This window comes from Gorilla gorilla, chromosome 23, assembly GCF_029281585.2.
Source record: "Gorilla gorilla gorilla isolate KB3781 chromosome 23, NHGRI_mGorGor1-v2.1_pri, whole genome shotgun sequence".
Lineage (NCBI taxonomy): Eukaryota > Metazoa > Chordata > Mammalia > Primates > Hominidae > Gorilla > Gorilla gorilla.
Genome location: NC_086018.1, coordinates 34,852,400 through 34,879,073, shown reverse-complemented (window position 1 = coordinate 34,879,073; position 26,674 = coordinate 34,852,400). Strand labels below are relative to the sequence as shown.

At 52.0% G+C, this 26,674-nt stretch overlaps 1 protein-coding gene across 2 annotated transcripts; it reads right to left on the bottom strand.

The window, feature by feature from the left end:
* Window positions 1-1,803: 1,803 nt before the first annotated feature.
* On the bottom strand, window positions 1,804-21,893 carry NCF4 (neutrophil cytosolic factor 4). 2 transcript variants are annotated; one of them, XM_004063415.5, is made up of 10 exons: window positions 21,671-21,893; window positions 15,577-15,661; window positions 14,634-14,787; window positions 12,274-12,344; window positions 9,194-9,321; window positions 8,028-8,085; window positions 7,312-7,410; window positions 4,037-4,167; window positions 3,726-3,791; window positions 1,804-2,191 (listed from the first exon to the last, which is right to left on the bottom strand). In XM_004063415.5, exons 1-10 carry the CDS (start codon window positions 21,700-21,702, stop codon window positions 1,996-1,998), a joined length of 1,020 nt encoding a protein of 339 aa, XP_004063463.1. In that variant the 5' UTR covers window positions 21,703-21,893; the 3' UTR covers window positions 1,804-1,995. The 2 variants fall into 2 exon arrangements, with proteins under 2 accessions (XP_004063463.1, XP_063560683.1); XM_063704613.1 differs by having other exon boundaries at window positions 2,058-2,191; window positions 3,726-4,167.
* Between the last annotated feature and the right edge of the window lie 4,781 nt (window positions 21,894-26,674).

The following is a 26,674-nucleotide window of genomic DNA, read 5'->3' as shown; positions in this document are numbered from 1 at the left end:
TTTCTTTACCTGGTTCTCTGTTAAATTTCTGGCCTTACATTTCACCTGATGGCATTAGTATCTAGCCCCTCCTTAATTGCCGGCCACCAAGATTTCCATTATTTTTGCCAAGTTCTTTGGCATGCTTCCCAAATAAAGTTAGTCCCCTCAGGAAAAGCTGTGGAATTCTCCATCCCTAAGGCCTGACTCTCTCCCTGGGCAGAACCTCTGCACCACTGCACCAGAGCTGGGGATGGGGAAATCAGCCTGCCTCTCCAGCAGTGATGTCCTGTTCTGTGAGTGGGCACTGGAGTGGAGGACGGTATCCCTTGATCTCAGATTGCCCCTCTCAGCATGGAACCCCTGCTCTACCAGAGGGTTAAGGTTCAGCATTCTTAGCCTGCTACGCCTATTGCAGAGCCCTTGCCCTAGGAGGAGGAGCTGAGTGGGTAAAGGGAGTGTCATGGGTTGAAGTGTTATGTTGGAATTAAAAATGACATGTGGAGGTCCTAACCCCTAGTACTCCAGAATGTGACCTTATTTGGAAAGAGGAGGTTTATAGAGGTAATCAAGGTAAAACAAGATCACTAGGATGGGCCCTAGTCCAATATGACTTGTGTCCTTATACAAGGGGGAATTTGGATGAGGAGACAGACATGCACAAAGGGAAGACACTGTAAATACACACAGGTAGAATGCCATGTGAAGACAGAGTGATCCATCAACAAGCTAAGGAGCACCAAACATTGCCGGCAAACCACCAGAAGCTACGAAAAGGCAAGGAAGGATTTCCCTACATATTTCACAGGGAGCATGGCCCTGTGGACACCTAGCATTCAGAACTGTGAGACAATCGATTTCTGTTGCTTAAGCTCAATTTCCTGGTACTTTGTATGGGAACTGCAGGAAACTCAGTCCTCTCTGCTGTAATGACCTGGAATAGTGCTTCTACAACACAGGGCTGCAGAGAGAAGAGATTCTGGCAGCCTATTCCTCCTGGGGTGAAACTGTGGAAGGTTAGGAGCTGAGGGATGAGGGAGCCCATCTTCCTGGCTGCATCCATCCAGAGTGGAGGATCTGGAGTAGAATTTCCATCACATGGAGCTGGGGGTGGGGGGACGGGAACACGATGTGTCTCCAATGCCACCGACTCACTGTTCTTACTGAGACGTAATGATCTTCTTGAACGACTGTCTCTCCATGTGCTCTGTGCCCTTAGAACAATTTCCAGAGACTTTAAACAGTTGATTTTAAGTATTTCTCATCAGTTAAACTGCTGTTTCCTTGGGGAGAGGGTCCACCAAGCTCCTCACACCACCATTCTGGGAGTCACACCTGTTTAATTTTTGGCAGATTAGGATAGAAGGAGATTCAGCTCAGAGAAGGAGATCCCGTTGCTTTGTGTCCCCCTCCTCCTGGATGAGACTAGAGTCCTCCCCCTGCCCCTACTTAAAGTGGAGACAACCAACCCTGAGACCTGCCTTCCTGCTCCACAGAGCAGCAGAGACAGGAAGGCAGAGGAGAGCTTCTGACCCTCATCACACAGCCGAGGACTTGGCATTGGTGGAACCCCAGAGGGCACCCAGAGCAGATCACTTCTGTGGGGCAGGTGGCCAATCCCAGGAAAAGGGGAGCAATGGGAGGGAGAAAGGGTATGGCTTGGGGACCCTCGGGTTTCCCCCCAACACAGGGACAGAGCAAGGAAATGGGGTGGCAGGACAGGGGTCTCAGAGCCAGGGCCCCTGCCAGATATAAATGGCGCCCTGTGGATGCTCATTAAATGGTATTTTACTCCCCATGAAAGACACTCTTTCCCGCAGCCTGCCCCTTTCAGATGGAATGGTTTATTTAAATCAGATGTAAATAGTAGAAAGAGACAGATTACAAGCCCCATGGGTCCATTAGCCTCAAAGACAGGAAGTCTGCCCATCCTCCCAGGTTTTCCTGGTCCCAATCTCCTCTGAGAGCTGAAGGTTCTTGCTGGTGTCCCCTCACTGCTCCAGGGACACCGTCAGCTCATGGCATCGTGTTGTAGACCCTGTAGTTGTCCTTCTGCGTGATGTGCAGCTTCCAGGGGAAGAGGCGCTTCTGGGAGGGGAGGCCACGAGCCTGCCGCACCATGAGCGCTACGTCCTCATCCGACAGCAGCCGAACCAGATCCCCCTCAGCGTCCCGGTAATTCAGAGCTATGTCCTCCCTCTGGAACTCCCGCCTGCATGGGAAAAGTCAGGGATAATCAAAGGGCCTAAGCATAGGGTAGGGGTAGGGAGAGGGGGTGAAAAGAGTTTTATGTCCTGAAGCCAGGAGTGAGAAAAAGTCAGAGCCTGATACAAGCCCGTGTCATCCAAGTAATCCAACCTCCCATTGTACACATGGGGATATCGAGGCCTAAAAGGGAGAAGAGACTGGGTGCGGTGGCTCACGCCTATAATTCCAGCATTTTGGGAGGCCGAGGCAGGCAGATTACCTAAGGTTAGGAGTTTGAGACCAGCCTGGCCAACATGGTGAAACCCTGTCTCTACTAAAAATACAAAAATTAGCTGGGCGAGGTAGCATGCACCTGTGATCCCAGCCACTCAGGAGGCTGAGGCAGGAGAATCACTTGAACATAGTAGGCAGAGGTTGCAGTGAGCTGAGATTGCACCACTGCATTCCAGCCTGGGCAACAGAGTGAGACTCCATCTCAAAAAAAAAAAAGGAGAAGGAGAAGAGACTTTCACGGAAATTAGTGGCACAGCCTGAAATGTCTCGTGTATAAATGTGCTAAAGGCTTAAGAGTTGTGAAGAAGAGTGGGTTTGACTGGGCACAGAGTAGGGCTGTATAAAGCCTCAGAGAGACACCTGTGTGAGGTTATTGAGGAGAACCTTGTAAGGACAGGAACCGTCTGGCCTGGGTGTGGGAAGATGCGCATCCTTCTACTTGGCTGGTGTACGTAGAAATTGATCTGAGCTTTCTACCAGTAATTTCACAGTGTGGGCCAGAAGCCTATGAGACTTGCAAACGCTTTAATCCCCAAATCCACTTCTTGAAAATCATTAAAAGGAAATGATCAGATAAGTCATCAAATGGGTTAACTAAGACGGTCTGTACAATGTTGTTTAGAGTAGTAAAAAAGTAGAAGAAATCCTAAGAGGCCAGCAAAAGCGCATGGCCATGTTAATGATGTAGCCACTGAAAGGTTTTGTGCAGCCAAAGTAACTTTTGTGTGTGCATGTGTGTGTGGGGTGTAAGTACTGAAGAAATCTGAGTGTACGTCACATAATGAGGGGAGTAAAAATATGAGGTGATTTCACTTCTTTGTATCTTTCTGACATGGTTACTGACATTTCTTTTTTAATATATAATGAGTTGGTACAACTTTTATAGTCGGAAATGTAGCAATGCGGTTACCATTCTGTAAAATAACTGTCCAGCAATGTCCTGGACCTGGGGGGGTAGTGAGTCCCTGAGAGTGGATGGTTCAAGTCCAAGGCTTTTAGCCAGAGAGACTTTAGCTCCAGCTGCAGATCCGGATCTAAACCCACAACCTGTGCGAGCTCAGCCAGTTCCCCTAACCTCTCTGCAGCTTCCCTGCTCATCTCTAAAGTGGGGAGATGCTGCCTAACCTGCAGGGCTGGGCTGCGGATAAAACAAGAAGACAAAGTACATGCAAAACCCCAGCACCTTAATACTAGTGCTTAACATTTCTCCCTGCGCTCTCTTCTCCAGAGTATCTAACTCCCCAGCCCCATTCCCAGCCCCTCACCTTGTGAGCTCCAGCAGGTCTTTCAATAGGGGAGTGCTGCTAAGATCTTCCTCCACCGCGATGTCCCTAAGGGGGTGACAGGCTGGAGTAAGAAGGCATCAGGCTGGAAGTGGGGCGTGGGGTGGGGGAAAGGGGAATGAGGCTGGCCAGGCCACCCTGGACGTTGATGGCTTGTTACAGCATTGTGGCTCATCTGGGAGCCACTGGGGGCTTTGGAGTGGGAGAGGGACCCATGAGAAGGTGATGTGAGGGGTGGTGGTTGTAGGGATGGCAGGAAGGCTGGACAGGCCCCTCCCTCCCAGGCCACAAACTTGATAGTGCTGATGGTGTCTTCGTAGTAGTAGCAACGCAGCCAGTTGGTGGGGTCGTCCTCCTCAGGGAAGTCTTTGAGGATCTTCACGAAGGAGAGAGGGAAGATGCCCGTGGCTCCCCGGACAGTGCCCTGCAGAGGAAGAGAAGGGATGCCATGCTGGTGAGAGGAGAGGCAGCAGAGCCACGCCTCCGAGCCCTCAGCCCCGTTCTAATGATGGGGAAAGGCAGGATGAGGTCCGGGTCTCCTTCTGTAGAGGGAGGAGGGAAAGCGAGGAAGTTCGCTGAGCTGGTCACTTCTAAGAAGGCTTATATTGGGGTTTTACAATATGCCAGAATCTGGATTTATATAGAAAGCTGCTTTTATCTCACTCATTCACTTATTCATTCAACAAAGGCTTCTTGAGAACCAGCCACGTGACAGGCTCTGGGCTCTCAAAATAGATAAAAGTCCTTGGGCCGGGCGCAGTAGCTCACACCTGTAATCCTAGCACTTTGGGAGGCCGAAGCTGGTGAATCACTTGAGATCAGTAGTTCAAGACCAGCCTGGCCACCTTGGTGAAACCCTGTCTCTACTAAACATATAAAAATTAGCCAAGCGTGTTGGTGTGGGCCTGTAATCCCAGCTACTCGGGAGGCTGAAGCAGGAGAATCACTTGAACCTGGGAGATGGAGGTTGCAGTGAGCCGAGATCACGCCATTGCACTCCAGCCTGGGCAACCAGAGTGAAACTCCGTCTCAAATAAAAAATAATAATAAAAAAATAATAATAAGTCCTTGCCCCCACGGAGTTTCCAGTACGATGGGGAATGACAGGCTGTGTGCGCTGTGAACAATGACCTATCCAGTGAGTCAGATGGCGGCAGGTGTTACAGAGGAAAATAGAAAAGGGGAGGAAGAGGATGAGGGGTGAGGAAGGGCCTGCTGCTGATCCCGCTCACTCACTCATTCATTCATCAGATACAACTGTGCCTCTACTCTAGACCAAGTAGCCAGAAATCAGACCCAGACCCGGCCATGGCCTGGGCTTTGGGCACGTGTTCTGTTCATCTTCACAATGACCCTATGGAACATGGATTATTTATGTGCCATTTTACAAACATATTAACCAAGGCTCAAAGTGGTCCCCTCCCTGCCCCTCTGCCCCCACCTTCAACCTGAGGCCAGAAGTTAGCCAGCATACTGATAAGTAGGACTTTCCGGAAAACAGGAAGGCAATACATGTTTTCTATTTCTGGAAAGTGGCCCAGAGATACTCCTCAGGCCTCTGTAAGAGCCCTGAGTTCCTGAGATGGAGATCTATGATTAGGGTAAAATGGAAACTGCTAAACTGGCTAAACCAGTGGCCACTACTAGCTCCTCCCTAGGGCCTGGACGCTAGGGACCCAACCCAACTCTTAAAGGTCCTGGGACCCCTGGGGGCTGACCCTGCCTCTGGGCCTGTCCCAGAACCTCCTTCAACACTCCCCACAGGAGCACTAAGTCTGAAGACAGGACCTAATACAAAAGGCTGGTCCCAGGTCAAGGCCCAACACAGCCACTTCCCACCTCCACTCACTGAGTCAGAACACAGCCCTTCTGTGGGCCACACAGGGACAAAGCAGTGACTGGGAAAGTCCCTGGCTTTGAAGTTTCATTTAAGTCTCCTAATGACCCTAGTACCTGGCCAGGCGCCGCACATCCAGGCTCTGGGGCGAGCCCTGGCCATCTACCACCTCTTTTACCCTTTCCAGGAAGCCGATGAAGAAACATTTACAGAAAAGGAAACCGCAAGTTTGAGCAAGTTTCCAAAGGTCCACAAAGCTAGTGAAAAACAGAGCTAGGAAATGGCCCAAACAGGCTGACTCTGAGTTCACACTCTTCATCAGCAGCTTTTACTGCTGCGGGCAGGGTATGTACTGTTGTTCCATATTACACAAGTGGTTGCGATTTCACCCCTCAGGAGCAAATATCTGGAGAGACATGTGATTGGTGCAATTTAGCAGTGCTGCTGGCATCTAGTGGAGAGGCCAGGGATATTGCTGAACACCCTGCAACGCTCAGGACAACCCACAAGGGACCATCTGGCCCCAATGTCAATAGTGCCCCTGCTGAGACACCCATTACAGACCAAGAAACTAAACTCAGTAGGTTAACTTACTTGCCCTAAGCAACCCATTTTTCAGGGTCAGAACCAAAGCATGAGCTCCAAGAATGTTCTGCTGCCACCGAACACCTGCCTCCCCAAAGGCTTTGTTCCCGCAGGCTCCCCAACCTGCCTGGATCTCCAGGACTATCCTCAGATAGCATCTCTTCCCTGAGGCCTTCTGAGACCATCCTCAGTCTCTGAAGCATACAATGCCTGAAGCACCCTCACCTCCAGCCTCACCTCTAATCTCAGCCTAACCTTACCTGCATTCTCACCTCCATCCTCACCTCCAACCTCACCTCCATCCTTATTCCCAACCTCATCTCCAACCTCATCTCTAACCTCACTTCCAACCTCACCTTCATCCTCAACTCCAAACTCACCCCCATCTTCATCTCTAATCTTACCTCCATCCTTACCTGCAAACTCACCTTCCTCACCTCTATCCTCACCTCCATCTTTACCTCTAAACTCACCTCCAATCCCACTTCCATTCTCATTTCTATCTTCACCTCTAATCTCACCTCCAATCTCACCTCCACGCTCACCTCCATCCTCACCTCCAGTCTCACCTCCACCCTTACCTCCACCCTCACCTCCAATCTCACCTCCAATCTCACCTCCACCCTCACCTCCAATCTCACCTCCATCCTCACCTCCATCCTCACCTTCACCCTCATCTCCACCCTCAACCTCCATCCTCACCTTCACCCTCATCTCCACCCTCAACCTCCATCCTCACCTTCACCCTCATCTCCACCCTCACCTCCATCCTCACCTCCAATCTCATCTCCAATCTCACCTCCAACCTTACCTCCAATCTCACCTCCATTCTCACCTCCAATCTCATCTCCACTCTTACCTCCACCCTCACCTCCAATCTCACCTCCATCCCCACCTCCAACCTTACCTCCAAACTCACCTCCATCCTCACCTCCAATCTCATCTCCACTCTTACCTCCACCCTCACCTCCAATCTCACCTCCATCCTCACCTCCACTCTTACCTCCATCCTCACCTCCAGTCTCACCTCCACCCTCACCTTCATCCTCACCTCCAGTCGCACTTCCACCCTCACCTCTATCTTCACTTTTAATTTCCCTCCAACCTCACCTCCAATCTCACCTCCATCCTCACTTCTGAACTCACCTCCAGCCAGTCTTTGTTGATCCGACTGAGGAGGAAGATCACATCTCCAGCTTTGAAATTCAGCTCCAGTTTGCTGTTTCCAGTGAAGTCAAATAGAGCCTGAGGAGAAGCGTGCAGTAAGGAGGGAAGGAGAAAACACTCACTGAGTTCCTATAGAAGTGCCTTACATACTTTAGTCTCCCATTTTACAGATGTAGAAACTGAGGCTTGGGGAGAATAAGCGACTTCTCTGAGGCCAACCCATCTTTTAGTGGAGGAGCTGGGAATTGAACCCAGGTCTCCCTGACTCCAGGATGGGTGCTCCTTCCAAACCTGGTGGGGGTGAGCACACAGGGAAGGGTTCGAACTCTCTGGGCTGAGCACCCACCCTGGTCCCCAGGCTTCATCGCGGGCTGGGCCTTGTCTGAGTCATCTCTGCAGCTTCCATGCCTAAGGCAGGGCTGACTCAGAGGAGGCCCAGGTAAACTGGCCGGATGAGTGTAGGGATGGAAGCATTCTCCTCTGGCTCCACACGCTGGTCACATTCCCTCCCCTTAGCTGGGCTTGGGGGACCCCCAGTGGCAGAGGCGGAGGCTGTAACCCCTTCCTTCCTCCTGGTGCCCAGCACTGTCCCAGGCACACAGCAGCGCCCAGCGGGAGAGGCCCAGTGGCTGGCAGGTGGGCCAAGGCATATGCCCACAGTGTGAGGGCCTGGCAAGCGCGGGGGTGGGGGGTACCTCTGCTCTCGGAGCTGCCATGCGGTCAACGCTGTTGCCTTGTGGGGACACGCTCTTGCTGTGGAGAGAGAAGAGGAGCTTGTTAGCCCTGTGATTCTCTCAGGGCCCAGCTTCCTGCTTCTGTGTCCAGAGGAGCCCCTTGCAAGGAGCAGGGAAGGCAGGGGAGACAGAAGATGCTGAAATGTGGCTGCAATTGCTCCTCTGGGAGGGCACACTTGTCCCCAAATCCTCACAACCTCTTTGGAGGTGGGATTGTTCTCCCTTCTTTATGGACCAGGAATCCAGGCTCAGAAAGCAGGTGGGCAAGGGGATACACGCTCATTTGTTGTCTTTCACTTGCCAAAGTGTTCAGATTTGTTTGTTCCGCTGCTCGCTACAACCAAGCTCTGATGTAAATGTGACTGTTTCTAATTTTTCAGCTGAGGGAAACTGAAGGTTGGAGAGGTGAAGTGCCTTGCTCTGGGGCCTGTGGCTGCCACATGGCACAGCTGGAATTAAGACACACCTGCCTGTGTGCACAGGCGAGATGCCAGGCATGGAGAGGACCCTTGGAGACATTGGTGGGAGGAGGCGGAGGGAGGAGCTGGTGGGGAGCTCAGGAGCTCTGTCCTGCTTTTCCCAGAATTCTTAGTAGCAGCAACCTGGGCTTTGGAAGCCCAGCAGTCTATGAGTGGCTTGAATTTTTGGTGGGAGGGATGGGTTTTTGGAATAAGGGAGGAGCAGTGTGCCCTGGAGGCTAGCATGATACAACTAGAGCCATAGCTGGCCCCACGGAGCTCCAACACACCAGGGAGAAGGCATTCCCAGAGATGCTCAGAGAATGTTTGTGGATGGGGCAGCTCTTCCCTCCTCTCTGCCCCCAATTCTTTCCAGGCACCCATAGCTTCTGGGCTATCCCCAGTAGTTGCTGTGGCACCAAACTCTCTGGAGTCAATATCCCAGTCCTCGTCTTCCAATTCTTATTATCACATTGAAAGTCACACACCCTCTGTCCCTCCAAGCCTGAACATGACTTTCTAAACCCATCTAATAAACCAAATCATCCTGGAGTGTCCAGGGATATGGCTGATCTGTATTTTCCTTCTCTCCTTTCAGGGAAAAGAGATGCTTTTCCAGCAGGGACCCAGGGCTCTGGCCATGTGGAAGCCCAGGGGCTGGTCACTTACACTTTCCGGGTGCGTGGGCGGAGCCGGCGGAGTGCCTGGGGCACCTGCTCTGAGTCATAGGGCGACTGGTAAAAGAAGATCCGGACGTCCTCATCCATCAACACCCAGACCGGCAGGCTGAGCAGGCTCTGTGTGGGTGAGACAGCAGAACCGGTGGGGTAGTCAGCAGAAAGATCTGGACACCCCAGCCTAGATGTCCCGTCCCCGAGCCCTGACATCAGCCCTCCTCTCTTTACTAATGCATGATGCCTGATAACAGAAACGCGTTGTTTAAAAAAATAAGGAAACTCAGCATGCTGAAGGTAACACTTCACAAGCTCTGCTCCTGGGTCCAAGGTCAGGAGAGGGACCAGGGGCTTGAGAAGAGTCCATTTGGAAAAGACTTAAAGTTCTCCAGAAACAGCAGTAATGGTGATGACAACTAACATGACCCGGCGGTGACTTTACCAGGTGGGTATCACATGCGTGCCCTTGCTCCATCTCATGACATCCCTTGAGTTAGGATCAGAGAGGTGAAGGGATATGCTCAAGGCCACAAAGCCTAGCAAGGGACAGAGCTGGGGCACCCAGAGCCATCTGCCACTAAAGGCTACCCAAAGCTTAAGGTGAGACAACAGTTGGCGGGGGTGGGGGGCTCCCAAAATAACCCAAATTAACAACAGTTGGTGGCATTATAGCCTACAAAATGCTTCCTGAGACTTTATCTCATATCATAGTTGAGGAAACTGATGCTTGGAGAGGGAAAGTACCTGGCCCAGAGGAGCCGAGCTAAGTGACAGGGCCCGGACTTGAGCCCTAGTGTCCTTGTTTCATCCAAGCTGGTTACACCCACCACGATGCAAAGACCTTGAAGCTGTGAGGACGCGAGCACCCAGAGCCTGGCGGGGTCATCTCACCAAACTTCAAGCGCACAGGTCTGGGGACACTGAGGGTTGGCTTTGGGTGCTGAGGCTCCAGAGGCACCCAGAGCCCTGCAGAGGATCCCATGGGGGCAGCAGGATGAGGTGGGGTCGGGGAACTTTGTCCGAGAGGAACTGGGGATGCAGAGCCCGGAAAAGGCTGTCATATGGGGACAGCCTGGGAGGTGTTTAAGGAGCCAGGGGCTCCTGGGATCGAATCCCAGCTCTGCCTGTCACCAGCTGGGTGGCTTTGGGCAAACCTGGCTCCAGATGGTCATTAATAAAATGGGGACAATAATAGCCTCTCCCTCGTGGGATTGTGTGAGAATTAAATGAGTAAATACATGCATAATCCTTAGAACAACACCAGGCATATAACAGGTGCCCATCAAAGTTAGATATCATCATTGTTACTGTGATTTTCATTACAATGAGGCACAGTGGGTAAGAGCTCAAACCCTGGAGTCACAGAGATGTGAGTTCAAATCTCATCCCACCTACCTAACTGCTCTGTCACACTTAACTCACAAGTTATTGAGGGGATTAAATAAGATTATTCATTTATCCATAAACGTGTATCAGGAGTCTCCTGGTTGCCAGTCAAAGCTCTTCACGCAGTTCCAGGCAGTTGTCATTATCATATGATTCACATTCTTCATGAGGGCAGGGTGAGACCAGTGGGCAGGACTTACAGAGAGTTGGGCTTTTCTCATAGCTGCCCAACAATGGGACAGGCAGCCTGGGTCAGGGCGGAGTGGTAGTGAGCTCCCCGTCTCTGAGGGTATGCAAGCACAGGATGGGGTGGCCATGGCAGAGATTCCTGCCCTGAATGATCTCTGGCTTCCAGGAACCCAACTGGACACAAAGAGGCAGAGATGGATCCTCTGGGCTGCTGGTTGCTAAGACCAGGTGTGGAATGAGGAGCCCCAGTTCCCCAGCCTCGCCTCTTGCCTTCTCTTCCTCCTTCCCTCCCTCCCTCCCTTCACAGCCCACTCCTCTATTCTAGCCTAGGGGGAGAAGGGTGGAGTCTCAGCCTCCCTGAAGGAGCAGCTGGAGCCCACCCAGCTCCCCTCCCTGCCTCTTCCCTGCTCAGAGCCCAGGATTCCTGCAGCTACCTGCTCTCTCCTCCTTCCTCCCACCTCCTCTGCCCTCCATCTGCTCCTTCCCTCCATCAAGAGTCAAGATCTCTCACATTCTGGAAGCAGGTTCACAGTTTACAGAGCACTTTCTCATCCTGTTCTCGACAGATCCCAACTTCACTCCTGTGATACTAGAGGGCACTGCCCCATTTCACAGGTGTGAAAACCAAGGCCTAGAGAGGATGGGCAACTCACCCCAAATCACCCAGCCAGTCAGTGTCAGAGTCAAGACTAAAGGATCCTAGTCCAGTGCTCTTCAGCTGTGAGGATGCCGCTGGGCTGGGAGAAGGGCTTCGCTTGCCAGCTTCCTGAGGTCACTATCAGGCCTCTAGCGACGCTGCACTCACTGCCACATCATGAGGAACACTGCCCCTTTCCTGGATGGCTCTGGCTGGTGGAAGTCCTTTCCTGACCACCTTGGCCTCTGCCTTTAAGATGCTCCTTCCTCTACGCTCCCATCTCATAGAGATGCAGAGTTTGCAAGTCGGAGAATACACAAGGGCCCCCAGCCAAGACCCATGAGTGTAGCTAAAATCCAGCCCATGTTCAGGTAAGGGAGTGAGTTGTCCCAGAGGAGGCCTACTCTAGTTTGCACAAAGATGCTATATGAGCAACCTGCGGCCTGCTTGGCCACACCCCCATGATGGAGGCACACATATGTCTCCGTGTGATCTTATGATCCACCTGTTGGCATTCCCATGGGACAGTGGGTACCTTGGGGGCAGGCACTGGATGGAATTCACCTTTGTATTTTAACGCCTGACATAGACATTCACCTGTGGGGCTTGGAGCATTAAATGAAGACTTGTCAATTCCAAGTGTGGCTCTTTTATCTTCTCCATTGCTCCTGCTCCTATCCCTGGAACCCTAAGGACGCATCCTGTTTTTCTCCCCAGACCAGGCCTTTAGGGATTGAAGATGGGGCCATCAGAGCCAGAGAGCCAGCCCCAGTTCCCAAAGCCATACCCAGGGATAAAACGTGGGCTCCCCCACCAATACTGCATGCCCTTCCACGTGCCAAGGTGGCAAGGCCCACTGGTACCTTCATATAGGCGTTGAGGGCAGGTATCCGCATCTCGGCGATCTCCTGTTTCACACCCACGTAGACTTTGGCTGAGAAGAGACAAAGAGCTGTCCTAGGAGCCTGGCCCAACATGGCCCCGGGGCTCAGGGATGCCCCTACAGGCCAGGAACCCTGGCCAGAGCCCCTTCCCGATGGCTCAGCATTCTTCCCTGTTATCTTTTCACAGCACTGAAATGGCCACTCTGACACCATCCAACTTTCATCCTCTGAGTTGTGCTATCACCAGCTGATATTTTTCTTGTCTTACTTTTTTATTTACTGCCTGTTCATCCTAGCGCGCGCGCACACACACACACACACACACACACACACACACACACACACACGACTCTTAGTTCTAAGAGAGCAGGATTTTCACCTGCTTGGCTCACAGCTGTACCCCCATCACCAGGACAGTGGCAACACTGGCTGCACATTCAAGCTACCCAAGGAGCTTGTAAATATCTCACTGTGTGGCACTTGCCCCAGAGCAATTAAATCAGAATCTCCGGGGGCAGGACTCAGGAACCAGGATTCTTTCCATCTCTCAAGGCACGTCCACATACCACCAAAGTTAAGAACCATGGGATTAGAATCATGCCCAGATGAATAAGCATTTGTTAAGTGGATGAATGAACAATTCCTCAAGCTCAAGGCAGAGTGTTCTGGAGGAAAAGAAAATATGACGGGCTACCAAGAGACAAACGTCCCCTCCAGGTGCCTTCAGGTGGGTGCACTGGTGGAACCATTCACCAAGAGAACCCCCACGAGGAAGCAAGTCTGAAACCTGCCTGGCTCCTGGTGTCCAGGAGATGGACAGAGGTGATGGCGGCGGCGGTAGGAGGGTCTGGGCTAGAGCTAGACATTGGGAGTTAGTAGCAAAAATGTGACAATGAAGTCCTAGACATGGGTGAGTTTGCCCAGGTGAGTGTTTGGAATGAGAAGACAAGGCAGGGGAGAGAGGATGTCTGCTCAGAGGATCCCCACCTTCCAAGGAGCAGCAGAGAAGGTTGATTCTGTAACAGAGAAGCTGAAGGAGTCTCTAGTAAGGTAGGAAGGGGATTGGGAGACACTGGTGCCTCAGGAGGTTGGAGAAAGCTTAACGGAGGAAGGAGTGGGGGTGTGAAGATGAGGCTTGGCACTGGCCATGGAAGCCAGAATTGATGGGTCATGGCCCACCTCACCGAGAGGAATTTCAGTGGAGTAGTCAGAGCTAAACCAAGCTGAGGAGTTAAGGAGAGGATGGCCATGCCAAGGTGAGACAATGCGTGAATTTGATGCCAAAGGAAGAAGAAAGAGAACTTTGGGGGCCCTGGGGGCACAGAGGCTCAAGGAGGCTTGTAAGAACGCTGTTTCATGGCTCAGGATTGTTTAAAGACAGAAGAGGGTTGAGGCTGTGGAGACGCTTAGCAGAGGGAGTTGGTATATCAAGAGGAAGATGAATATACAAGGAAAAGGAGGGGTAGATTGTCAGGGGAGAGCCCCAAAAGAGAGAGGAGGGAAAATGATGGAGCCTGAGAGGGGAGGCTGGCTTAGAGTAGGCAAGACTCCTAGGGGGAGCTTCAAGTTCCTTGGTGGGGCTGGATGAGAAGGAGCGGGGTCATATGCTGAGACAGAGAGAGACAGAAAAAACAAACTGGAGATGGGGTTGGAGCTTGGGGAAGGGTCCCTGAGGCTTGGGGAAGGGAGACAATTGTCCCTGTCTCTAGCCTGCAGGGCATGAAGGGCGCCGCTGAGACCACCCCCCTGTAACCCATTCGTGATGGGGTTTCCTCCTGCGGGGCAGGTGCCGAGCAGCTAAGGGCTTGGCGCTGTCCAAGGTGCGTGTTAGGATCCAGCTGGGGAGGAAGGACCAGGAGGCCAGGGGGCAGGGAGACTGTTTGCAAGCAGAGGCTTGAGGCCGCCCTCCTTCCTGGCGGGACAGGGGAAGAAGGAGAGCCACAGGGACGCTGGAAGCCAAGACCATGAAGTCAGAGGGCTGGTCTCGTGGGAGGAAGCTGAGGGTGGGCAGGGAGGTGAGTCAGTGTGTTTAGGGACCAGACTGGGGGATTCCTGTCTCTGAGGAAGGGAGGCCAGGTGCTGAAGTGCTCCAGACTGTGGCCTCCTGGTAGTGGACGGCAGAAGCGAGTGGCCACGATGGTCATCAGAGCTCCGGGGCTGTGAGGCAGGGGGAGCCATGCGGGGAGGGCTTGGCAGCCTGTAACTGCCAGGAGTGGGGGCTATAAACTACATGAACAGTTTTCACTGGGGTTGAGATCAAATCACAGAACAGTGTCAGGGGCCCTGGAAGGAAGGAGAGTCAGCAGCTCTGCAGCAGCAAGACGGGAGTGGCCGCCTACCTGGGAGTGTGGGCAGGGTACAGGCCAGGGCACTGCTCTTGCTGTCTGGCCCGAAGCGCTCCTCCAGCTTGCTCTGCAAAGCATGGAACTGGCGGTAGCGGCGGTAGATGAGGTACTTGGATCCTCCTTTTGTCTTCACCTCGATGACGAAAACCTAAGGAGGACAGAGGTTGTGGGGAGGGCTCAGGGGCCAGGAGCACAAGCCAAAAAGAGGTGGAAGGGAAAAGGGGAGGAGGAGGAGGAAGATGATGAGGATAAGGATGCAGAAGGGTCTCTGGAGAAGGAGACCCCTGTCAAGTCAAAAGGCTGGTGCCCCAGAAGCAGACGAGCTTTGCAAAAAAAAAAGAAAAGAAAAGAAAAGAAAAAAAAACTGGAAAAAGAGAGGAAGTGAGACCTAGTGTTAGAGGCAAGAGCCCTTGGAAATAGGCCAAACACACACTCAGGCCCAAGAAATGAGGAGCCATGCCTTGGAGGTCATGGTGCAGAGTGAACCTGCCCCTGGCTGTGCTGTGGGCGCAGGATGCCCCTCCATCTGTGTCTGAATATGACAGGGGTGTTGTGGGGGCAACATTAAAGTCCCTCACCCCCGACTCTCCAGGTGGAGGTTCTGAGGTCAAAGGACGCGATCAGGATTTCTCAACCTTAGTATTATGCTGGGGCCAGATAGTTCTTTACTGGGGACAGGGCTGTCATGTGCACAGTGGGGTGTTTAGCAGCACCCTGGATTCTACCCACTAGATGTGAAGTAGACCTGCCCCAAGATGCAATAATCAGAATCTCCCAGGGTAATGTCAAATGGGCAAAATCGGTCCTGTTGAGAACCACTGAGATAGAAGTTAAGAGATCAGAGAACTGGAGGTTCAGAGGTCAGAGGGCAAGGTTCAGAGGTCAGCAGGGTGGAAGTTCAGAAGTTGTTGGGTGAAGGAGTAGGAGTCTGTCTTACAAAGTGACTGGTGAAGCCTCTCTTCTCCTCGATGTCAGCAATGTTGGCCGAGATGGCAACATCATCCGGAAGCTGTTCAAAGTCACTGTGCGAAGGAGAGGAAAAGAAATCCTGCTTATCACCCTGATGTGTTTTGTGGGCCCACCGGGTATGAGGTAGAGTGCAAAGCAAACTAATGTTGTGAATCCAACATTCGTCTCTCAGCATCCCTTCCCAGGCCAGGTCCAGCCACTGACCCTGGGAATACGGAGATAACAAGACACAGCCCAGGCCTTGAGTGCAGGAATGGGAAGCTGGCGGCCATACTGAGTGCAGGAATGGGAAGCTGGCTGCCATACTGAGTGCAGGAATGGGAAGCTGGTGGCCATATTGAGTGTAGGAATGGGAAGCTGGTGACCATATAGCAATAGCCAAATTATAGTCTAACACATTGCTGTCAATTGCACAGATTCACCTGGGAATAAGGCATCAAACATCTCCATACCAGGCCCTGTCCTAGGCCCTGGGTCACAGATGTAAACAAAGTCAACATGTGCCCTGGATGGAGTGCTATGGGACCCCAATAGAGAGACTGCCTAATTGTGCCCAGGTTGGGGAAATCCTCAAAAAGGAGATGACATGTGAGCAGGTCTAGAGGGTAGAATAGGCATCTGCCAGGTAGAAATTGGGGAGGGTCTTCCAGGCAGTGGGAGCAGCATGACCTGCGGAGTGGGCCCGGATCTGTGTGGCTGGGGCCAGTGTGATCTGAGACTGAGTGGGCAGGTGAGGCTAGTCTGAGGGTCCCAAGGGCCAAGTAGGGAACTTATGTAGGCAAAGGGGAGTCATGTAGGGCTTCAGAAGAAAGTAAAACATACTTTGGAAGAAAGTAAAATGGTGGCTCTTGCCTGTAATCCCAGAACTTTGGGAGGCTGAGGCAGGCAATACAAAAAAATGACACCCATCATCCCAGCTACTTGGGAGGCTAAGGCAGGAGAATCGCTTGAACCCAGGAGGCGGAGGTTGCAGTGAGCCAAGATCATGCCACTGCACTCTAGCCTGGGGGACAGAGCCAGACTCCATCTCAAAAAAAAAAAAGAAAGAAAGAAAGAAAGTAAAACATAAATACAATTTTGGCTTTAGGGGCCAGCTCAGGCAGGCGTGTGGGGAGGAAAGAATGGGTGGAGACTTAGGGGAGAGAGCACCACTGGGAGATCCTGAAGTGGTCTGATTAAGAGATTGTGTGCATGTGAGCCAGACAGCAGGGACAGGAGGAGATAGACACAAGGGCCACCAACCTTGGTGGACACTGTGACCATTTACTGTATCCTCTGCTTCTTCCTGGCTAACCAAGCACTGGTTTTGTTCAGAGTGGCCATGTGCCTAGCCCCAAGGTGATAGATCATGATGGGTCTGAGCCAAACATCACCATCCAGCTCCTGTTTTCCAGCCTCCCTTGCAGCTAGGAGCAACCATGTGACCAGTTCTGGCCAATGAGACCTAAGAGGAAGCCTGGTGCAGAAGCCTCCCCAGAGTGCTTGCTTTCCTGATCCCAAGGGATGGACAAGCTCAGCATGGTCTCCCCCTTTGAAAGCAGTCTTGAAGCAAGTGTGACATCCAGACCTACAGCAGCTATGTTGTCTCCATGACGCAAGACACGAGAAAGGCCAAAGGAATCTCTGGGGTGCTAGTCCTGATGTCACTGACCTACAGAACCAACCATGGCTTACCTCTGGACTTTTTTTTTTTTTTTTTTTTGAGACAGAGTCTTGCTGTGTCCCCCAGGCTGGAGTGCAGTGGTGCGAGTTCAGCTCACTGCAACCTCCGCCTCCCAGGTTCAAGTGATTCTCCTGCCTCAGCCTCCCACGTAGCTCGGATTACAGGCACAAGCCACCACACCCAGATGATTTTTGTATTTTTAGTAGAGACAGGGTTGCACCATGTTGGCCAGGCTGGTCTCAAACTCCTGACCTCAAGTGATCCACCTACCTCGGCCTCCCAAAGTGGACTTCTTGTTAGGTGACCAAATAATCCCCTGTTTGTTTAAGCCATGGTCAGTTCCTCCATTCCCTGCAGCCTAATGCATTTCCAACAGACACATTACCAATTTCTTGTTGTTCCTAAGTCATGATCAGGAGAGGTTGGGCACTGTTTGGATGTGGAGGTGAAAGAAAAGGCACTGTCAAGAGTGACACCCACACTTCTGGCCAGGATGGGGATGGGGGGCAGAGTTGATGGACTCAGTTTGGGGCATGCTAATTTGAGAGGCCTGCTGTATAGCTCAGGATCTCAGCATGGGGGTCTCCACTAAAAGTGGCGAGGTAGGAATAACCTTCTGCCTGTGGCTTGTGGCTAAGACCCCCGCTCTTGACTCAGTGAAGACCTATCAGGGAACAGAGGAGGGGTCTGAGAGGGACAGATAGGGGAAGAAGAAACAGACTGCCAAGGAGCAGGAGAAGGCACAGCCAGGAGTCTCTGAGTGGTCACTGAGTCCAGCCACTTGGAGACAGACAAGGAAACAAGAAGCAACTATGATTCTTCTGGTGCGGCAATTGGGAAACAAGGGAAACAGTGGCGGGGGTGGGGGGGTGGCGGTGGTTGGGGGATTGCAGGGGCTGCCAAGTCCAAGGCCCCAGAGCTGCCTGGGACCTCCGGAGTCTACACACAGTAGTCCCAGTCCACGCCGGACCCACATGACCTAGAATCTGAGGCTGCATCAGAATTCAGGGGGCTGCCACGTGGAGGTGACTCAGGATAGCAGTGGGCAGGTAGTGGAAATCCCCCCTCCCAGCCCCACTTACTTTCCACACATGCTTCTGTGGTGATACCCTTGGGAGAAGCTTCCTCCTCTACTTTCTCCCCTGAGGCTGTGCTTGTCCTGGGTAATTTCCTCTGCAGTACGATAAGGTGGGAAGGTGGGGGTGGGGGGCACACAGGAAGGAACCTAAAGGGTAGGAATGGCCCTGAGCAGGGCGGCAGGCAGGTTGGGTAATAAGAATGGCAGCTGCCTGTTTCCTGAGGGTGCCAGGTGCTCTTCTAAGACAGTGTCACCTTTGTACAGATCGGGAGACTGAGGCACAGTAAGATTAGCCCGAGTAAGTCGGGAAGCTGGGATTTGAGCCCAAGCAGTAGCAGTCTAGCTCCAGAAATTTGTCACCAAACACTGCCATACTGCCCTGCACTCTGAGCCTCCCTGCAACTTGCTGTGTGAACTTAAAAAATTCCCAGCCCTTCTCGGCCTGTGTCTCCGTCTAAAATAATTATAATTTTAGCGAACGTGTATGTGGCACTGCCTGTGGGCCAGACACTGTTCTAAGCCCATTAAGACATATGGGCTTCTCAGATCTCACAGCTCCAAGGAGAAGGGAAGGGGACACTGGACACTAAACAAATAATGACATAATTCAAATGGGCATAGTGCTGGGAAGGAAAAGCACGTGGCATTTTGAACTAGAACAGGAGCCTGGCCATTATTATATTCCCTCAAAGAATCAATCATGCAGCAGACAGGGGAGATTGGGAGCAGGAGCTTGTACTATGGAGGCTCATGCGCCGTCAGAGGGCATCCTCGGGCTGAAGGTGGTCAAGGAGGGCTTCCCAGAAGTAGCGGCACCAGTGATCAGCCGGGAAGAGCAAAGAGGAGTTGGTTGCAGGACGGCAGGAAAGGCATTTCAGGCAGGGGGAGCGGCAAGTGCAAAGGCCACAGCTGCTCAGTTCAGGGAACTGCAGGTTGCTGAGCATGGCTGCAGCACAGAGCGGGAGGCAGAACGTGATGAGAGACCAGTCGGAGAGACAGGCAGGGCCCGCTCACGAGGCGCCTTGATGCCTCGCAGAGGGACCTCGAGTTTTCCCTGGGGTGGTGGGGGCTGAGGAAGGAGTCAAGCAGGACAGACATTGGCAGATGCTCGAGGCATAGGTGCAGCACTGGGGACAAGAAGATCAAGCTCCCTTGGAAGATTCCTCCCTGTGCTCTGCTCCTTCCCTCCTCTGTAAAATGGAGACAGGAGAAGTACTTATGTCTCCGGGTGGTCATGCAGTCCCATCTGTAGCAAACACAGCCCTAAAATCCCCACGAGGGCAAGGACTCTGCTCACCCTACATCCCAGTGCCCAGAACAGAGCCCGGCATACAGTAGGTGCTCAGTACTGCTCAATACACGGCCACTACCATCGTCTGCAATTATAGAGTTTTTTTGATGAGCAGCATGAGAATGGCCTGGCTGCCTGTGGGGCGGGCAAGAAGAGCAGCAAACCCAACCGGAAGTCCCCTGGAATATCTGCTCCCTTGGGGACCTCACCCAGGCCCTGCTGGGCCGGGATGTTCTGGCTCAAGACACACTCGCACAGTTCACAGACTTTGGAGCCTGGCCTGGGGGAGGTTTTGGAGCCTGCCCTGGGGGAGGCTGAGGTTGGAAGAACCCTTGGAGGGCAGCCAGGGCAGGTTTTCTGGCACCTGGCACATAGTAGGTGCTCAAAACATGTCTGTTGGAACTGAACTTGCCACCCCTGAGGCAGCCCTCCCCATCTTTGGATGTCTCGCCTTGGGGTTCTAGAAAGTCCCCGCTGTGCGAACCTGCGCCCTCTCCTTGTACTCTCTGCTTTGACCTTAAGCAGAACAATCCAGGCTCGCTTTCAGATAAGACCTTCGAGGTACAGGGAGCCCCCATGCCCCTAGCACCTGGCTCAAGGCCTCATGAAAAGCAGTCCCTCCCCCTCTGAGGGCTAAGGCAGCTGAAAGGGGACAGGGAGTGGGGGAGGGAGCGCACAGTCCTGCTGGTCAGCTCTCCGTGTCATCCCCTGAACCCTGTACCCCAGAAAGCAGGAAGTGCCCAAGCCTCAAACAGCTGCTGCTTCCGGAAGGTTCGAGTTTGCGTGCGGCTGGGTCCCCCAGGAGCATGTGTGGGGAGGAAGGAATTCAGGTCCGCCAGCCTTACCCAGCTCCTGCACCCCGCTCTGAGGCTCAGGAAGGCCATGTGGACGCCCCTGTAAGCATTTGCTTCTGCTGCCCTTGCCCCCACCCACGCTTCAGGTTCTACTTCCAGCCCCAGGCCCCAACATGGGCCTTCTGTTCCCTGCGTAGGCACACACCAGCCTGGCCTGTCTCTGGTGACCCCCTGAGTGGCCTCCACATAGGTAACAGAGGTCACCTGCTGTTCCAATCCAGGGGGTGCAGGGGCCAGGCTTTGTGTCCTCAGGGCCCCCGCAGCTTAGAGCTCAGACCTGGCTACTGAGGAAAAATTCTGAAAATGCTTCCCAAGCGACTAGGCTAGATGCTGGTGAGGCTGTGCTCCAAGCCCCAACCTTGCCAGTCACTCTCTGTGACCCTGAGTAAGTCTCTTATCCTCCCTGGGCCTCAGATTTCCAATCTGTACAATGGCAAGGTTGGACTAGAAGAATCTAAGACCTTTTCCATCTCAAAGATCCACCCATTCATTCATTCATTTATTCATTCATTCAGCAACATTTATTGAGCTCTTGGTCCTGGTGCTCAATAGGGATGAGCTACCTTCTAGTGATACAGCAGCGATCAAAACGGACACAACCTCGTGGAGCTTGCTTCTCATGGGGGAGCCAACGTACAAGAAAAAAATAATAAATGAGCATATAATATTATTCCTGTAATATAAGAACCAGGCAGAAAAGAGAAATAGGGCAAAGGGTCAGACAGCAATGAGGTAGGGGCTGTCAGGAAGGCTTCTTGGAGGAGGTGACATTTGAGGCAAGCCCTGATTAGAGGAAGAACAAGCCAGATTCTGTGAATTCTGTTTGCACAGAAGATGGAAAGTCATTGCTGATCACCATGTGAAGCAAAGGGCCCCAGCCTGGGACCCAGGACACCTGCATTCCTCTCCAGACACTGCCGGTCACTCGTTGTGTGACCGTGGGCAAGTCACTCCCGCTCTTCGAGCCTCAGTGTTCTCATTTGTGTCTGAGGGTGGTGAGCCACAGCTCAAAGTTTCCTTAAAGCAGTTCTGAGAGGTTGCATTTCTGAGTATTTGGGTTCTGACTCAACCCCAGCCTCTCATGTTGATCAGGGACTGCAGAAGGACTGGCCTTTGTCCCTAAGGCCTATGAGGAGCAGTGAGAAGGCCCGGGGGTGGCCACACCCCGGCACTCACCTCTCGGCCCGCAGCTGCTGGGCCACAGCCATGGTGGGCGATGGTCCCAGGGAGCAGGTGGAGAGTCTTGCCCAGCCAGTCCCAGGCTGAGTTCACCTCTCACTTCCTCCAGCCACCCTGCGTCTTGTCTCAGCCTGTGGTCCTGGGAGTCCCCAGGAGCTGCCTGTGGGGAGGCTCAGGCCTGCTTCTCTCCACTCTGGCAGAGGCTCCTCCTCCAGGCTCTCTGGGCCTAGCCTGTGGCCCACACTTCCTCTTACCTCACCTCCCAGCTGCACAGAAATTGAGGAAGTGGACCCTCGGGTGCCAGGTTTGCAGGAATCCACTTCCTTGATGTCAGTCCTTGGCACCAAGCCTCAGTTGGGTATCAGAAGCCTTGCTCCATCAGAGATGGGGTCCCAGCCATCAGGGTGTCTTGTGACCTTGAGGAGTCACTTATCCTCTGTCCCATCAAGCCCCACCTTTATTCTCTTACTGCCAAGCCTTTGCCCAAACTCTTCCCCAGGCCTAGAATGCTGGCCTCCATTTTCCTGTGATCCCTTAGGCCCAGAGTAAATGCCACCTCCTCCAGGAAGCCCTCCTGGTTCCTCTGGCCTCTGTCTTCCTAGAGTGTGAAGTTTGGTTTGCGCGCCCTGGCACTCTGGGATATCCTTTCCTCATCCTTAGATCTCCATGCCCAGCCAATCCTCTTTCACAGGGCTGCCAATCAGAGTGAGTTTCACCCTCCCTGCTTAAACTCTCCTGCCCCATCACCCTGTGCTCAGGATAAAGTCCAGAGTCCTTGCCCTGCCTGCCTCCAATGCCCCTGAGGCCCTGCAGCCTTCCCCAGCCTCTGCTCCTGAGCTCCCTTTTTCTCACTGGCCTCCTTTCCATTTCTAGAATGTTCTAAGACGTCCGCCCCAAGGCCTATGTGCATGGTGTTCCCTCTGCTGGAAAAAGCTCTTCACTGCCTCCTTTGCATCTCAGCTTAGAAGTTACGTCTTTAGCGAGGCCTTCCCTGACTGCACACCCTAAATTAAGGCCCTCCCTACTACATTCTCTCACAGGTCCCTGCAAGTCTACTGCAGAGCACTCATAACTATTGTCATCTCACATTTGTTTGTTTATCTGTATGTTTAATGACTGCCTCCTTGGCTAGCAGCGTGCCTGGCACATTGCAAGTGCTCAACCAATATTCAGTGAACAAATGAAATGCTGCTAGTCAGTGACTGCAGCTCCTAACAGGTATGGGTATTTGATTCTGAAGGGACTTCTCTGAGAAGAGGTCCACAGGAGTCATTGGCACAGCCACACCCAGTAACTCCCTGCCAGCTACACACGCTCACACACTCGTATTCATACATGCAGAGCAGAAAGTTGTTTTAAACTACTTTGAACATACAAGTCCCAGCTAAAAAAAAACAAGAAAGCATAATTTTCAGGTAGGATCAAAGAGAGGGGTTAGGAATCTATACCAGGGAGAGAGGAACGTGGCCAACAGCCCATGGGAAAACCAAGATTGGATATGCATTGTTGGGCTGAGATTTTAATGCCAAGTCTGGGACTAGGTACAGGCCACAGGTCCTGCTGTTAGCAGAAAGTCAAATCTGAGCTCTCAGTGTAAAGTGGGTGTCAGACTGATTATGGGAACAGAGTTTCTCAGCCATCAGCCTGGAGTCACGGCAGGAGCTGAGGTCCTCTCTCAGCCCATGGGTGGAACAAGGGACATGTGTACCAGATCAGCCTCAAGCCTGCCCTCTGCACTGGTGTAAAGCCCTGATATAAGCTACCCACATGGTGCAGAAATCCTAAGCTGAGGCATTATATAAAAACAGCTTGGAGTCAGTGACTTTGCAGGGCCTACTCTGTCAACTCACAGACCAAAACTACAAATCGTGAGCTGTGAAAGACAGCTCAGAGCCTCCACATCATGAAGAATTCACACCCAAAGAACTAGAAATAATACAAACAATAAGTCTGATGAGTTGCTGGTGTCTTGGGGCTCCCAGGCTAGAGGATGAAACGAAACACAGAAAGAACAGGGTTATTAGTGCAGGTGTCTGTAAGTACCAACAGGTGCAAGCACACAGCCATAACTGAGGGAAGAGGAGGACATTGGCCTACAGTTGGTCAGGAAGGACAGGAAATGGCAAAACAATTTTAGCAAGCAAGCATGATACAGAATTTGTAGGTGATTGTGTAAACCGTGTGTGTAGTATATGCCTATAGTTGGAAACACATATTTGTTTATAAACACATACAGCTCGCATAGGCAAATGTAAGTGCATTTGTGTTGTGTCTATAAAAGACCATATAATGTGTGTAGTGGTGGCATTGTGGCTGTGAGAGAATGCGCTTAGATGTTTAGGTTGCAGTTGGTGCCAAATGAGTATAAACACAAGTACATTTATAATAGGTGAACTCAGGCAAGATAACATGTCCTTTTTGAACCTTTCTTCCTCACCAATCTGTAAAACAGTCTTGCCTAATGGAGTTGTAGTAGGAATTAATAGAAAACTGTATAAAAGTGCCTAGACACATGGACATTTCTTGTTCCTTTTTTAATCGTTTTCAGTGTGTATATCTGTATGTGTGTGTTTCAGGTGGGTTAAGCCCTCAAGTTTACCTTCCCAGGCATTTTCATGGCTTGCCTTCCAAACCCCGGCCCCCCAACCCCCCAAGAAACCTCCTGTGGCCCTGACTCAGCCACTGGGAAGCCACCTCTGCACCTGGGGGACAAAGATGTCCAGGGAAGAGCCCGTGACGGGCCAGCTCTTCCCCTCCTCCCCTCTTTCTCTCCTTTTCTTCTGTCCCTGCCCGTGGTTCTGCTGAATACAGGTATTTCTCTGTCTCCTCATACACAGAACGCTGCTGCTAATTTTATGCCTGAGCTCTGATACAGTGTAATTTGAGGCCAGGCACTCTGTCAGCAATGGGCTCCCGTCCTGCCGCTGCAGCAATGCCTGTACCTTCTACTCCCACTCCGGAACCGGGCTCTTGCTGCTGCCGCTGCAGGGGGAGAATGAGGCAGAGGGATGACCTGGAAGAGGAGCCAAGCTCTTCACACATTCCATTAAGCAAGTATGGATGGAATCTTTTTTGGATAAGTGCAAAGAAATGCCTGAAGTGACCTCTCACTTATGGAGACCTGATTTTTGATAACCTCCACATCCCACAGCCTGTGAATAAACCAAAAAAAGAGAAAAGCCATTGAATGGTTAGAACTGATAGCTCAAAGTCTATGCATTGACACTGGCATATTTTATTCACAGAAGAAATATAAAAGGAGCCTGGTCCTCTCTTCCTGCCAACTCAAGAACTTGAAGCAGTGAGTTAGGGGAAAGAAGAAAATTACCAGGGGCAGCCAAATGCAAGCGACAGTTCAGTGACAGCCTGACAATGATAAAGACCATGGAATACCAAAAAATATATATGTTCTCAAGAACTCAAAAAACAAATACCAGAGGCCATTCAGAGAAGGGCATCTCTGCATAACACCACTTACTAATGCCCATTCATAATCACATCTCCAGGAAAAAGTCTAATACACCCAGACCATGACTGGGGGATCCCCAGAGCCTGAATGGGGACTGGATGTGCGAATCACAAAAGTGCACAGCACTTTTCAGTCCTTCCTCATGCAGGTGCTGGGGTATACAAGGTAAACCATCGCCCCCATTTTGGACATGAGGAAACCCTCCTTTGAGCAGCCAGCGGATGGGGCTGAGAGCTCCAGCCATAGGAACTGGAACTCTGTGATAGGGAGGAGGTGAGCCTCTTCTACAGGACCAGGAGATACCCTTGAGAGCTCATTATAGGTACTCAGCAAATCCCCGCTGCCTACATCAGCCACTCTCCAGGGTAAGAGAAGGAAAATCCCTGATTGGACTGTGTAAGATTCCTGCGGATCCCTCACACACTGAATTCCCCAATCTTGACCCACATGTGTCTCCCTTTATAATTTATGAGGGGAGCTTCACTGGACCTCCTCCCTGAGCCATAAATAGCCATCCCTGGCAGGCCACCCAGGCAGTATTTGAAGACAGGGAGGGTGTAGACGTGGCCAATTAGACAGCAAACTCCCTGAAGGCAGAGGGTCTTCTCTTCTCTGAGAAGCCCTGGCACACGGCTGAGCTGGGTCTAAACCTCGTGTGCCCTCGCTGTGTCACGCATTAGTTGTGCAAACTCTCCGACCATTGTTCAGTTTTCTAAATGGAGATAATATTTGCCTCTACATTATTAATTGGAGAGAAAAATTGCAGGATTATTGTATTATTCATTTCCAAATGTGTTGAGAACCTACTATGTGCCAGACACCCACTGTGTGCTAGGCCCTAAATGAAACACAGACACTGTTCTTGAGACACGTACTTACTAGAGGTGTGTTAAATAAGGGAATGAACACCAAATGTTTAGGACAGTGGCTCGCGCATAGCAGGTGGTCAATAAATTCTAGACGTTAATGTTATTGACGATCATTCCTTGGTGTGGCTTGGTCCCTCCCTTTCTATCTCCCTCTGCTGCACAGCTTGGTCCTCTCTGTCACACAACTAACGTTAAATTCTAACTGTTTCCCGCAATCTGTCATCCACTCTCATCACGCGGGGGCACCGGGACGCGCACTTCCCTGGCGGAACCGGCTCTGCGCTTAATCTAAATGTTGACGGGAACAGACCGCCAGGGGGCGCCGCGATCAGCAGCCGAGTCCCCGCTCCGCAGCGCCACCTAGAGGTTGAATGCCATAAGCCGCACTAGAAGGACCCGGCCAAGTCGAGAGTCAAGTTGCAGCTGGCCAGGCAGAGCGCGCAGCCTGCTGGCTCAGACAACCTCTCCAGACAGCCCTATCAGCCAGAATCTGAGCTGCACTCAGGGAAAGCTTCCCCAGGGGCTAAGAATCCTGAATCTCCTCTCCACCATCATAAATACGGTAACAGCCAAGTCACTCTGAGAGTTGAGTGTGTAACCACCCCTACACCGTGAAATTGCCAGGAGGAGCACGAGAGCTAGCATTTGCAAAGCCCTTAGTAC